The following is a 15,572-nucleotide window of genomic DNA, read 5'->3' as shown; positions in this document are numbered from 1 at the left end:
CCAGACAACCCCTCTTTAAATGAAGTGTTTGACTCGTATCTGCACATTGTCTCTTCCCATTACAGGGTCACCAAGTCTATGTTATTTGGCTAGGGCACAGCCCAAGGTGATATCCCATGAAATATGTATAATACATATGTTCAGCTATATGTGACCATCCACATAAGGAGCTCATTGCTGACAATGAGTGTTAGCAATTCTCTCCTCTGCCCTGCCCTTCCCCACCCCCCAAAACTCTTCTTATTGGTACTGAAAGTGATTTAAATTGCCATTGAAAGGAGTACAAGACTTTAGCACCATTATGTATAATAAGGACCTAGTAGAACAATGTTTTGATGATGCTTGATGTAGTGGGAGAAAGCTATTTACAGTACCCATCTACAGCAGCAGTTAAACCATTTTCAATATCAGGTGAAGGGAGGAGGCAAAGGAGAGACACTCATCGGCCCCCTCTCCACTAGGATTCAATGCCACTGATGTTAACATTAGCAGAAGACACTCAGCAAATGTTAAGAACATCAGCTAGTCCTATATGAAGCAAGTCTAATCAGTATTGTGTTCAAAACTGCCAGCAGCCAGTGGGATGTCTAGACCAGAGTTCCCAGGGCAAATACTGGTAGGTGAAGTTAAACCAGTGGGATGTTTTTGAACACTTTGCTAGCAGAGACAAGACCATTGCTTACTGTATCCAGCAGCAATGGGTCATTTTCCTAGTACAGGCCATACCTTCCTGTATCCTTAACAGTATCTCAGAATCCTCACTTGGACCAAGATTCTGTGGCTTTTGTAAGGTAATTTGGCAAACAGTTGGAGGCAGACACCCCTTAGAAGGAAGGTTGGGCCATGCATCATTGGAAAGGTATCAGAATGGTAGCCGTGTTTGTTCTCTGTCAGCAAAAACAACGAGGAGTAGTTGTAGTACCTTAGAGACTAACAAATTTATTTGGGCATAAGCTTTCGTGGGCTAAAACCCACTTCATCAGATGCATGGAGTGGAAAATACAGTAGGAAGATAGATACATAGTACATGAAAAGATGGGGGTTGCCTTACCAACCCCCATCTTTTCGTGTACTCTGTGTGTGTGTGTAATTAATTATACACACACAAAGATGGGGGTTGGTAAGGCAACCCCCATCTTTTCATGTACTGTGTATCTATCTTCCTACTGTATTTTCCATTCCATGCATCTGATGAAGTGGGTTTTAGCCCACGAAAGCTTATGCCCAAATAAATTTGTTAGTCTCTAAGATGCCACCAGTACCCCTCGTTTTTTCTTCATTGGAAAGGTAGAATCCTCACAGATATTGACGTCAGCTTGAGCTGACAGTGTAGCCACTAAAATAAGCAAAAGGAAGTTGAGCCTGCAATTGTTAGAATTGGAACTTTGTTTACCCTTTGCCATTCCCACTTATAGATACCAAGAGCACAATTTGTTTCACAGCTGCTGGAAGAGCAATTATACCCCCAGAACAGAGAGAATTTTGAACTACAAAGGTCATTTTGTAGTGATAATTGTATTTATATACAGTGTCCAAAATTAGAGTTCAAACATTTGGAATTTAACTATAGTATGGAAAAAAGACTCAGACAAGCCACTTTAATAACAGGCCAATTTTTATTGATAGTTAAGATCATAAGTTTCTTCATGAAGTGCAAGATGCACCATGAAACCAAAATACAGGAAGTTGTGTTATTAAATACACATTGTTTAAGCAATGCTACTTTTTGGCAAAGTGCTGTATTTTGTTGTTGTTCAGCTTGTATCAAACTGCCTATTCAAACTAAGTGCCAGACAACCTTTGATATCAAAAGAACTGCTACAAGTAGAGAAAGTGGCTCCAGAAAGCAGCTGCCATATATGCATAGACTGATGTACAGTATTTATCTTAACTGAAATGTCCCTTTTGAATTTTCAAGTTTGCTGTGTACAAGTTAGTTAAACCTAGAAGGCACAGGTTTGTTTACAACACATCTGTCTATTGACCGATACATACGGAAACACAGTTTCAACAAAATTAACGAATCAGCATCTGAGACAGTGCAAGGCCTCCACTTTTACAACAAACAATATGTTTTACTACTGTTCAAAAACCATATAAAAAGCCATACAACTCACACACTACTAGAGAACAACAACAAAAAAACTGCCCAAGAACTCCAGGCACAAAATAGAACTAGTAACATAAATATGCAAGACAAAATTAACAAAAAAAAAGTCACTGATGAAGGACTGTATATATTTCATACAATATAGCATGGTTTCCAATATTAAGAATTGAGAGGCACAGCTTTTGTGCAACAAAAAAGTTTATATCCTGAAAGATATAGGATTTCATCACTAGAAAGTTATCCAGTAATATAGAATAAAAAAAAAAAAAAGATTAGTATCTCCCACTTTTTAGGAGCAGTCTAAAATTGCTTTTACTTGCCAACTGAAAAAAGGAGGCTCCAATTCTAATGCTTGGGAGCCATGCACTTCCCCTCCACTAAAAAGTTAAAGGATTACAAAACCCTTTTAATTCCGAGAGGTGGAGATTCCATCTTCCTTCATTTAACTTTAGGAAAATTAAAGCTGAAGGAAAGTAGTTATTTAGGAAGAGAAAAATTAAAGCAAGGAGTCTCCTGAGCTGGAAAGTGTGTGTGTGTACACATATGTATGTGTGTGTGCGCGGGGAGGAGATGAAAGAAGGGCAGAGGAAGAGTGGAAATGAAAAGGAATCATACCGGAAGCAAAATTAAGATCTCCGTGAGCAAATGAGAGAGACTCTAGGAATACGAGATTGGTGAAGCTACAAAATTATTCTTGGATAAATAATTGAGAGTTTCTAGCCCAGAGGAAAATATCACTGTATATATATGGATATGCATCACTAAAAAAAGAAGAGGTAAGAACACCAACAAAAATCATCTACATTCTGAACTGGCATTAAGCACTTATACGTAATCACTCAAAGCAAAACCTATGCTCCATATCCCTGGAAGTTTTAAAGAACAGGTTAGACTAAACAGCTTTCAGGGATGGTCTATAGATGTGATCCAGCCTAAGTGCAGGGGGCTAGACTAGATGACCTCCCAGCACTTCTAGGGATATATCCCAGTAAGATGACAGGAGTACACATAAAAGCAATGTAGATAGTGCTACATTTATAGATACACATGGCAGTTAAACTGCTAACTAAAACCAGAAAAAATGGACTATTTGAACGGAATTGGGGACCAGAAGGCTATTTGCTACAGGATTAGGAAGATTACGCTCCACAAGAGTTCAGCCTGCATATATTATATGCAGTGCTACTCATACTGCAAGATTACTACAAGGCATTAGGTTTTTGTATCAGCAAAATTGAAACATTTGGCCATATTTCAAAGAACATTTCATAGGTTTGAAATAATTCTTAAGCATTATTGGTCTCATCTAAACACAAAAATTAAAGCCACCCATATACACGTTTTATAGTGCTGAGGCTTTTCCACATGATTTCAGCTGGAAGACACTGTTGAATGTGACTAACATTTATATGCCTTAGCAGCAAATGCAGGAAAAGCAGTGATCACAGATGAAGCACTGGAAACAAAAGAGGAAGAGTAAAGCTTCACTATTCTCCTCGCTCCCCACTCGTTCCTTGATTTACTCAAATTTCCAAGAATTATCTATCATGGTTGATTTTGTAGTGTGGCTGTCTAGAAGAATCTACACTATCAAATTTGGTAGCTTTGCCTTTCAAGGCATGCTTCCTTCCAGAAGATCATGCAAGATTTTAATATTTTTTGAAGAGGATGTTTAACGTTCTGTACTTTCCCCTCTCCCCCACTGGTCTATAAAATTAACATCAAGTAAGATATTTTTCTGCTTTTATGCCACGTGAGCAATGAAATAGCCACTATTAATGTAGCTCCTACATCTTCACTTTTATATACCCTCCTAGCACTGTTTAATTCTGGAAGACTAGTAGTGTTAGAATGTATTTATAATGTTATGCCTTTCATCACTTCCAGTCATGGCCACCTCAATTTTATTCTCTCATTGGGAAAGAATTGGGAGGGGTGCAAGACCTCATCTGGAAATAGGTTTTCCATCCAGCAGTTTGTGAGCCATTCCTAATCTATCACTTGATCAATTCGAGGCAGTATCAGCAGCTCGGAAGCCCACCTGTACCCACCATCCACCAGAATAGGTTCTGCAGAAGGTGTTTCAGCTGCAGATGGACCTATTACAGAAGACAGTCAGTCTAGCCCTTTCTCCTTGGTTCAGACTACAGATAAACTAACCAAGTTTTGGGAGGTATGTAATGAATGCATCCTCTCCCCAAAGAAAAGAAAAGTGGAGAAAGGAAAAAGAAGAAAAAAAAAGGGGGGGAGGGGGAAGAGAGCAAAGGTTGCATGATCTAAAATACTGATGGAATCTTTGGGTTAAGTGTCTATATTTAATAACCCATAGGTCTACTTTTCATTTCACTCCATATAAGGCACAAAGTTTGTCCCTCTCCAAATACCTGTAACATTTGTGCCACATCTTATTCCAGTACTATCAGGTGGACATTTTACTCTCTTCTGCTGCTTATATGAAGTACCTGACAACCGTAATTAAATTGGTTTGTTTAATGCAAGCAGATAATATCTAATTTAGACAGAGGTGAAAGTAAGCTGGTACGCCCTGGTACGGTGTAGCGGTAAGAGCCGGTGCGCTGTACCAGGACCAGCTTTCCCAGAGGGCAATTTAAAGCCCTGGGGTAGTGGCGGCAGGGCTCTGGCGTGGATTTAAAGGGCCCTGGAGCTCCAGCTGCCGCTACTGTCCTGGGCCCTTTAAATCCCCGCCTGAGCCCTGCTGCCCGAGCCCTGGGGTAGCGGCGGCGGGGCTCTGGCGGGGATTTAAAGGGCCCCGGAGCACCAGCCGCCGCTACTGCACCGGGGCCCTTTAAATCCCTGCCAGACCCCTGCTGCCGAAGCCCTGGGGTAGCGGCGGTGGGGCTCCGGTGGAGATTTAAAGGGCCGGGGCGGTAGTGGCGGCTGGAGCCCCGGGGCCCTTTAAATCTCCGATGGAGCCCGGCCACCGCTACCCCAGGGCTTGGCCAGCAGGGCTCAGGCGGGGATTTAAAGGGCTCGGGGCTCCGGCAGCTGCTACCACAGTGGAGCCCCAGGCCCTTTAACGCCCAGAGCCCCGGGGTAGCGGTGGCAGCTGGGAGCCCCTAGGGCTCCTCAGTGATTTAAAGGGCCTGGGGCTCCGTTGCGGTAGCGGCAGTTGGAGCCCTGGGCCCTTTAAATCACACCCGAGCCCCGGGGCTCCCAGCCGCCTCTGCAGCTGGTAGCTCAGGGGTGATTTAAAGGGCCCTGGGCTCCCAGCCGCCACTACCGCAGCTGGAGCCCTGGCCCTTTAAATCAAGATTTAAAGGGCCCGGGGACTTAAGGCCACACCCCTTCTGGTTGAGGCCACGCCCCCTGCTCAGGACTCCGGGGTACTGGTAAGTCCTCTAACTTACTTTCACCCCTGAATTTAGATTAAATCTAGAGTTATCCTTCTTTCAATAAGAGTTTAGTGACATCTACTCCAAATCCATTGGCAACTATAGCCTTTTAATGCTTATGTTAGAATATAACTGTGTACACAGTATATACAGACATACAAAGCTGTCAAAAGCACTAGTTATTAAAGTATATGGCTGACCCCAATAATTTTGTAACTTCATATGACTGAAGAATGCATGTTCCATCTTTGTTAGAATTTTCTTTAAAACCCATCCATACATCGTAGTAAAGTTAAAAACCACACTCACACACATTTCCAAGACACTGAAATATTTAAGATAACCATTTAGGACCTATAGCAAGGCATTTTTTGATACACTATATGTAAATGTGGTTTCAAACTAATGTAACACTAGTCAGGATTGTGTTCAAATGATTGATGGTCAGCTTCAGATTGATCACACCTTCATTATCTATACATTAAAACAAGAGCAAGCTAAGAACAATTAACCGATAGGATTAAAACCTCAAAAGCCTTCAGTAATTGTACTGACGCTGGCAAGGCTGGTGAACAAACAATCCATTGTGCTTGATTTGCCGAGAGTGGCAATCCCTGGTAAAATTTTGGCGACGGAGACTGTTTCTGTTGAGATGGGGTCTTTCATTATGTTCTTTTATCCACTGGGTTGGACGAAAACTCTTGGTTTGTTCCAGAAAACTTGAGTGAGCGGCAAGAGTGGCAACGTAGCAATGAATATGCTGCCCCATTTCATTTCGCGCTTCCATTCTAAAATTTAACACACAAATGTTACAGTTCCAGTTCAGCTAGCACTTTGAGATCTAGATAAGTTTATTAAAGGAATATATTTTCTTCTAGCTGAATGAATAGAGATAGGCTTGGAAGGATTAGTTTTGTATCAGTAAATGTCACTAAACATCAATTTCATCGTGTGCGCACACACAAAAATATTTCTATCAGTAACAGAAATGTACAGATAGGCAAAATAAGAAAAATGCTGCTTGGAGAACTTAAGAGCCTGATTTCAGGATATTTACTGTTGACAATTCGTATTTTAATGGTTATAATGCTTTTACGTTTTGGATCTCAACGTGTAATGCCATTAAATTATTGTCTGACATCCCCACTGCCTGACCCTTCCACCCCAATAATCTCCTGCAACTGGGAGAATTTAAATAGATAAAAATAAAAAAGTGCTAAAAATAAACAGACATAATCCATCAAAGTTGTTTAAAAATAATCAAATTCTGCCAAGCTATAGATATAGATATTTATATAGATGTTTACACAAATCACTTCCACTAGGTGACCCTATCCTATCACACAAGGCATGAAGTTTTCTGATGTAGTTCTTTAGCACGTTTTAGGGAGTGAGTTGATAATAGGTCTGTTTCCTCTACTCTCATCCTCTCTGTAAATGACTGTGCTATGTTGCCTTTTGTATTTCTGATTCAATATTTAATCTTTTGGGCATAATGCACTTTCCAGCTTGCTATTATTCATGAACTAATGGCATAATGCCCAAAAGATCATATAATGTATTAAATACAGAAGGCAGCATGTATTTCACTAACCTCAGAAAAATTAGTAAATATTTACTAGATGTTATGGTCAAAGGTCATCTTGCACACAGATAGTTTAGGCTGTGTGAAAATAAAGGGCACTAATAAAAAATTGTTTGGGTTGCCAGCCATGCAGGAAAATCCAAACATGGTGTTCATGCATAAGACCTAGAAAGTTAGACCACTTAAGCCACTCAAGTCAGACCAGCTGTGTGAAATGCCATGGGTAACTGATATTAAAGATCTTTCTTCAGCCTTTCCGTTTGATTCCCTCATGCCACTCAAAGTCAGACTGCTGTAAAGACATCCCGTCACACAGTCTGAGGCATCACCAACCTATGTAAAGATAAAATGTCTCTTCCCTCCAACTCCCACAGCCTGATGTATGGTGTTTGAGGGTTGTTGTTAAGTTTTGTAACATAAGAGCTTTCCAGAGCCAATACAAATTTTTAAAAACAACTTCCACAAACCTCTCCATCGAGGTGGCATGATAGTTGTGACATTACCTGTATAGCAGATGCTTTTATGGGACACGAAGTGGTAGTATGCAACTTTACCACCACCCTTTTTGGATGACTCTTATAGTTTAGGGCACAGAGATGGGGCCCTCAGGGAGTCAGTTAAACAAATTCAGCCCTAGCATGTCTCTGTTTCCACGAGTGGAAGAACCTTACACTGTATAGTAAAATCTGTATAGTAGAACATCCTGCTATGCCCCTGGTCTGCCTACTGCGCTCCATGCTGTCAGACCATGTGCACAACTGGCACTGGAGCAGACTCCCCTTGACTTCCTACCAGCAAAGAGTTGCAGCCAAAACACATTCACTTTGTGCCAGCAGAGCAGCACAAAATGAATGGATTGAAGGATATGGGCCCAAGATGAATTAGGCACTGAATGCCTATCCCAGAGTTACCTCCCTTTACAGATTATTAAACTGACAGACAAGAGCCAGTCAGTATAATGTCCAAGTTGACATTCTGCCCTTCACTGACCCTAGTCATTTCACACTGGAATTGCTCTTATTTTTTCCTTTTATGCAGATCAACTGAACTTGCACGTAGGCTCCTGTAATTATGGCTCTACCACTGGCTACACGTGATACATTAACATGTTCTTAGAAAAAACATGTCAGAGCTGAAACTCTAAATGAAGAAAGTAATAAGGGAACTTCTGGAACAAGCACAGTTATGGTAGCAAAATACAACCACTACAACAATAAAACCATAATAGATCGGGCATTAGTAAGCTAATTGTGCATGTCTTGAGCATGTTTTTGACTCATGTTATCAGCCAGAGAAGTACATCAATATCTAATACATACATGGATTTCTTATTGTCCATAACAATAAGCCACAGTGTATGTATTAGTGAGCTACTGATGTACTTTGAGACCTAGCTACCCACCCGCCTTGCCTGGGCTTCTGATGGAAGGGGAATGTAAACATAGTGGGAGATGGAGTCAGCTGACCTGGGTTCTGAGACTCACGTGAGTGTTTTTTTGCAGTGGAGATGTACCCCCAGTGACTTCACTGTTTGCACATAAAAGCTAGAAAGATTGGAACCCTAAAGATTCTTAACTGATAATCAACATTTTCTTCTGTACTTAGCAGTATATTTTGCTTGTTATAGCAGAATTAGAACTGACCAAGTAACTTAAATTGACACTGAGGTTAGTCTTAAAACTGGTACAGTTTTGATATACAAGTCTATTTACAAAGCAGACCAATCAAACAAAAAGTACTGTCCCAAAGCAGTAGTACTTACTGTGCCAGTGTGCCTTAAGCAGCTTTTCCTGGCCCTACAATGTTAAATGGCCAACCATTAAACAACTAGAGACTTCAAGACAACATTTTACTGTATTGTCAGCTTAGTTGAACAATTATTATATCTTCTCTCAGTTACTGCTATTTCATCTCAACTTTAACCTTTTAGAGCAAGCCAGTTACAATTTTGTTCTCCAAAATAATTATCTTGTACATGAAATGATGGACAAAATATTTAGCCAAGATCCTCAAAAGGCATTTAGATACCTAATTCCCATTAATTTCACTGAGTCTTAGTATTTAATAGCGATACTTGGGCCACATCCTCAGCTGAATGCACAGCTCCATTGAATTCAGACGGATGCTGCTGATTTATACCAAGTGAGTATCTGGCCCTTTAATTTAATTACATATTTAAGTAGTGCTGCATTAATAAGAGGTACAAGATATAGTTCTGGAATGGCTTATACCAGCATCCCTAAATTATACAAAGCCATCGCAATAATTCAGTAGCTGAATTTGAGGAAAGGGGAAGGCAACAGATCCATCTACTCTTGAATGACACAATTCTCACTCAAATTTCACCATCTCCATTTTGCAACCATTTCTGTTAAATTGCTGCTACTGACTGTAGGGTCTTACAAACGAGTCTATTCTGTTTTCATTATACTATGCCCATCCCCATGGTATTAGGGCACCTTACAGTTGTAACAGATTTCTTCAGAGCCCAATTTTCAGAGATACCCACTGCTCCCACTGACTTCAGCCAGAGCTATGGTGCTCAGGATCTCCCAAAGAAACAGGCCCTTGGTACCAAGAACACAGAGTTTCAGTGTCAGCTCCATGCTTGTTAGACACTGGCTTAGGTCGCTTTACAAAAATCATCCATTTTCTTTAAAGTGTTGCAAACCAAGAAACTACAGGTATGGGAGCTAGGCTGCTATTGAAGTCAGTGGTAATTACTTGCACATTGCTACATGCAGAACCAAACTCACCATAAGATGATCCTTGTTTATTCTTATTACAGAGGATGAATGCTAGAAGCTGGCCAAATTTCTCCAGTCCTTCTGAACAACGGCCCCAGAAATTACATTAGTATTTCTTAGAACTTGAACATATGGGAAAAATGTGTGGGGTCATACAGGAAACATTTTTGCTATATCAACAATAGCTTCTGCTACCAGGCAAATATTGCATGATAGGTTTGAGTCTGTGGTCATTCTGCATGGTTACCTCCTTTGGATTCAGATCCTAGTGCAAGAATAATTTCTGACTTTAACAAGAGAAAATGAATTGTTTATTGGTGGCCTTCCCAATTCGCAGGGTCCCAGAGCTTGGGCTGAGCCCAAACGTCTACACGGCAGTTGAATAGCCCCTTAGCCTGAGCCCCATGAGCCTGATTCTACTGGCAGAGGCCAGCCAGGGGGTTTTAACTGCAAAGTCGGCATACCCCCAGACTTCCTGTGACCTGACCTTGGATAAAGATCACGTTTTCCCCCCACTTGGGTTCCTAGTCTCTGCAATTGAGTTAGTACTTCTCCCACCTCAAAGGGTGGTTGTGAGGACATCATTAATGTTTGAGAGGCACTTTAGATACTACAGGGGTGGGCACAATTACCTTTTATCATTTTTATTGCTCTCGTCTGGTTTAGAAATCCTGATCTATGAGGAAAAGTTAAAAAATTGGGCACGTTTAGTCTTGAGAAAAGATGACTGACGGGAGATCTGATAACAGTCTTCAAATATCTTTATCACTCTCCTCTTCAGAACAGCACTTAAGAGGAGGTAAGGAGGGTGAGGACACGTTGTTCTCCGTGTCCACTGAAGGTAGGACAAAAAGTAATGGGCTTAATCTGCAGCAAGGAAAATTTAGGTTAAATATTAGAAATTTTTCCTAACGATAAAGGATAGTTAAACACTGGACTAGGTTTCCAAGAGAGGTTGTGAAATCCCCATCATTGGAGATTTTTAAGATGTTAGACAAACACCTTTCAGGGATAGTCTAGGTATTCTTGGTCCTGCTTCAGCAAAGGGAACTAGATTAGATGACTTCAGGAGGTCCCTTGCATGCCTACATTTCTAGGAAGCACCTAGATCGGATAAAGAACGAAGAGTACTTTTGGCACCTTAGAGACTAACAAATTTATTAGGGCATAAGCTTTCATGGGCTAAAATCCACTTCATCGGATGCATGCAGTGAAAAATAGAGTAGGAAGACACACACACACACACACAGAAAAAATCGGGGTTGCCATACCAACTCTAACGAGACTCATCAATTAAGATGGGCTATTATCAGCAGGAGAAAAAAAAACTTTGGTAGCGATAATCAGGATGGCCCATTTCAAACAGTTGACAAGGAGGTGTGAGTAACAGTAGGGGGAAAATTAGCATAGGGAAATAGTTTTTAGTTTGTGTAATGACTCATCCACTCCCAGTCTTTATTCAAGCCTAATTTAATGGTGTCCAGTTTGCAAATTAATTCCAATTCTGCAATTTCTTGTTGGAGTCTGTTTTTGAAGTTTTGCTGTTGAAGGATTGTGACTTTTCGTCTGTAATTGAGTGTCCAGGGAGGTTGAAGTGTTCTCTGACTGGTTTTTGAATGTTACAATTCTTGACGTCTGATTTGTGTCCATTTATTCTTTTGTGTAGAGACTGTCCAGTTTGGCCAATGTACGTGGCAGAGGGGCATTGCTGGCACATGATGGCATTTATCACATTGGTAGCTGTGCAGGTGAACAAGCCTCTGATAGTGCGGCTGATGTGATTAGGATCTAAATTTGTTAGTCTCTAAGGCACCACAAGGTACCACAAGTACTCCTCGTTCTTTTTGCTAATACAGACTATCACGGCTACCACTCTGAAACCTAGATAGGATAGTCTATTGTACCAGTTGTGTGAGTAACTTCATCTGACTTCAACAGAAATGGAGTGTACAACTAATGGGATAATTAGGCCCCAGAAGTATTAATTACAATGCCAAGACCGGACATCTGATTATTCACTCCCAGCATGGCCACCATGTACAAGAGTTTTAAAATCAGGCATAAAGCTATGATCAGCTTATTTTAAAATGTTGGAGTATTTGTGCTTTGTTCATTTGCTTAAAACTGAAGCTTCTAATTAATTCTTCAGGCATTTGGGCTAAGCAAGTTGTAACCAGGTATTTTACTGTACTCTTTTGCACTCAGCAGTAATTCATGACTTATATATTTACATCATATTGCCAACAGAAAAATAAAAGAGACTTACCTTGGACTACTTGGATTATGAAACTCCTCATCTCCACAGCTAGTCTCATTTAGACTGTGACAGGTATTATGGACAGCATATACAGACATGCTGGGATGTTCAATTAGAAGATTCTCCATAGGACTGGTTTCCACCTTGATAGTGGTTAATCCACCTGCAGTAAAACATGGGGGAGGGGTAATAAACCAGCTCTCCTCCATGGGACATGAGTCAAACTGGATGAAGCAAGACTCGCTGGCATCAGCCAAACACTCTAAGGAAGTTGGTAAACAAGAAAAGACTGGGGAGTGGTCAGCAGCTGATGTTTCACTGATGTCTGCTTCTTCTGTTGAAAAGTTAGTGCAAGTGTCTAGTGGAGGTTGTCCATTGTTCCAGTTGCCACAGTTGAGATGAAGTCACAACAGATAGGTGATTGCAGGAGATGGAGATCAGCAAGTTCATGTGCAGCAAGTAGAGAATAAAACAAACAAAAGGTCTACCATCAGCATGTACACAGACACTTTGCAAACAAACAAATAAAAGGGAGGAAACGCTTTCCCAAGTCAGATATAAAAATCAAGAGTATTGCCAGAAAAGTGATACAACTGTGTAATACAGATTGCTCAGTGTTAAATAAATACTATCCGTACAAGTAGTTCTACTATGGTCTGAACTTGTTAGTCTTATGGAACTGACGTCAGTTTCCCTAGTCAGTTTACACAAGATGCTTTGTGGTTCATTGTTTTACACAAATCCACCTTATTTACGCTTAGGCTAAAAATTCCTTTGGAGCTATTGGCTTCCTTATACAGAAGTATGATAAATATAACTGCCTGCTTCCTGCTGTAGAGGTTATATTTAACAGACATCTTACCTATAAAGTCAACCAGAATCCATTCATCATCTTCTTTTTCACTGAACTCTGGCTCTTGGCTGGACAAGTTATTGATCTCTCCCACAAACATATTATTCAGCCTCTGGAACATTACTAAGGCAAGAATGAGACTTTGGCTAGTAAGTCTTTGTATCCAAAAATTCAAGACACGGGCTCACACTTATACTAGCAAACTGGCAGAGATATGAGAATAAAGTGCATAGATGCTTTATCAGCTTACGTATGGAACATGGAGAGTCATGGTTTGTAAACAGTTTATACAAAACCTGCAAAGAAGAAAAGAGTGGTCTTAATGCTAAAACAATTAATCTATTTGTAAATAATAAGTAAGAACTCAGATAGGGCCAATTCTTGACTGCAGGTTTTGGGCAACAGCCTACATCAGTGGTTTTCAAACTTTTTTTTCTGGGGACCCAGTTGAAGAAAACTGTTGATGCCCACAACCCAATGGAGCTGGGGATGAGGGGTTTGGGTGTGGGAGGGGCTCAGGGCTGGGGCAGAGGGTTTTGGGGCAGGGGTGAGGGCTGCACGGTGGGGCTGGGAATGAGGGGTTCAGGGTGGGAGGGGGGCTGGGGCAGGGGTGCGAGAGGGGGTCAGGACTCTGGGCTGGGGGTGCAGGCTCTGCGGTGGGGCCAGGGATGAGGGGTTTGGGTTGGGCTCAGGCAGAGGGTTGGGGTGCAGGAGGGAGTCAGGGCTGGGCTCAGGGATGAAGGGTTTGGGGTGCAGGAGGGGGCTCCAGGTTTGGGGAGTGCTCAGGGCTGGGACAGAGGGTTGGGGTGCGGGAGGGGGTCAGGGCTCTGGGCTGGGGGTGCAGGCTCTTGGGTGGGACTGGGGATGAGGGGTTTGGGATCCAGGAAAGGGTTCCGGGTTTGGGGGTCTCAGGGCTGGGGCAGGGGCGTGGCTTACCTCAGGCGGCTCCCGGTCAGCGGTGCAGCCGGGGTGCTAAGGCAGGCTTCTGGCCTGTCCTGACACCGCGGACTGCGCTGCACCCTGGAAGCGGCCAGCAGCAGGTCCGGCTCCTAGACGGAGGCACACAAGCAGCTCCATGCGGCTCTCGCCCTCAGGCACCACCCCTCCCAGCTCCCATTGGCTGGTAGTGTGGAGCTAGTGCTCGGGGCGGGGGCAGCGCACAGAGCCCTGTGGCTCCCCTGCCTAGAAGCCGGACCCACAGCATGGTGTCGGAACAGGTAGGCACTAGCCTGCCTTAGCTGGGCAGCACTGCTGACGGGTGCTGACCAGAGCTCCTAGGGTTCCTGGGGGCTGAGCAAGGCGACCCAGTGCCTTACATGCTGCAACCCAGTACTGGGTCGCGACCCGAACTTTGAAAAACACTGACCTACATGACTCAAAGTATTTGCCATGAGGCGATATCACACTTTTTCATTGGCCCATAGCATCCCCTGCCAACAAGTTGAACCACAGGAAGAGGCCTGATGGAGGAAAGACCCAGCAAGGCTCTCTTCACAGGGTTGCCTAAAGCCCTCTATCTGGATTCTGCCCCACAGGCAAAGGTCTGCATAGCTCCTGGTCCCATCCCCACAGATCTGCAGGAATGTGGGAGAGGCAAGGGCCATCTATGCAGAGACCCTGAGCTTTAGAATCCCTGGGATCTTCCGGACAAAGTGGCTCCAAAAAAGTGATGTTACTTATGACTTCCCCTGGAAACCTTTCCTCCTTCTACATAAATGGAGGGTGGGAGGGAGGGATTCTACAGAAGAATTGATACAGTCTGAAGCTGTATTACCTAAGTACAGCTAGAACGTGCGTTGGTAGAATGCGAATTCAGTGAGAACACGGTCGCGGCAATGGATCCCAAAATAGAACGCAGTCAAACGTGGTCATTTTATTTCATTTTGTTAGAACGTGGTCTCTGCTATAACGCGGGACTTGGCATGGATCCCAAATCCCGCGTTCTAGCGAGGGTCTGCTGTAGTCCATGTTGCGGGGGAGGGGAGAGGACTGTAATCCCATCCACGTGCACCAGTCCTGCAGAGAGCCCTCAGCAGGGTCCCATTGATGTAGAATGTAGGTAGCTGACCCCCTATGCATTGGGCAGAAAAGGCACACCCACAGAGCACCACCATCCTTGTGCAGTTCAGGGGCTCTGCTTGAACGTTAAACACATTACAGAGGAAAACATAATCAGGTTCAAAGGTGCACTAGCATAGTTATTAAGTGGGATCCTTTTCACAGTGATTAGTTAAATACTACTGTGTTCTGTGAGGTTCTACGGAATTAATGCAAATATGGGCTGCACCACCACAATTTGAGAATAAAGTTGCTTCCTTACATTTCATGACAAGCAACATTAATTTCTCAACAGAACACACTTCCCTAAATGTATATTTAAAGAGATTATCAGTTTCAGACTGGACTATATATATATATTTTGTGGGTGAAGCTGAAAAAACCATTAGCCATTTAACAATAAAAAAAAAAAAAAAAAGATGTTCAAGTTCCTGGGATCACCACAACTTCACATGACAGCACCTGTTGTAGTCACTGTATTTGAATCATTAACATAGTTCAAATGATGGTGTCAAAATGCTTCACTTTAACAGTAATGTTCAGGTATTTAAACTACACTCTTATTTTAAGCACCTCTAGCTATATTTCCACCTATTAAGTTAATTATTA

General features: G+C 42.4%; 1 protein-coding gene across 12 annotated transcripts in view; it reads right to left on the bottom strand.

Moving 5' to 3' along the window:
- Positions 1-1,597: 1,597 nt before the first annotated feature.
- TP53INP1 (tumor protein p53 inducible nuclear protein 1) overlaps positions 1,598-15,572 on the bottom strand; it is a 69,383-nt gene continuing 55,408 nt past the window's right edge. For 6 of the 12 annotated variants that reach the window (XM_043539332.1, XM_043539337.1, XM_043539330.1 and 3 more), the window contains 4 exons: positions 13,156-13,201; positions 12,915-13,028; positions 12,062-12,410; positions 1,598-6,251 (listed from right to left, as the gene is read on the bottom strand). In XM_043539332.1, coding sequence (XP_043395267.1) covers positions 6,002-6,251; positions 12,062-12,410; positions 12,915-13,028; positions 13,156-13,201 — 759 coding nt within the window. In that variant the 3' untranslated portion in view covers positions 1,598-6,001. Of the gene's footprint in view, positions 6,252-8,810; positions 8,845-12,061; positions 12,411-12,914; positions 13,202-15,572 lie in introns of all 12 variants that reach the window. The other 6 variants (XM_043539335.1, XM_037892261.2, XM_037892264.2 and 3 more) reach the window with 5 other exon arrangements.

The sequence above is a fragment of the Chelonia mydas genome, chromosome 2 (genome assembly GCF_015237465.2).
Source record: "Chelonia mydas isolate rCheMyd1 chromosome 2, rCheMyd1.pri.v2, whole genome shotgun sequence".
Lineage (NCBI taxonomy): Eukaryota > Metazoa > Chordata > Testudines > Cheloniidae > Chelonia > Chelonia mydas.
Note: the sequence above shows the minus strand (reverse complement) of the source record. Positions and strands in the feature narration are given on the sequence as shown.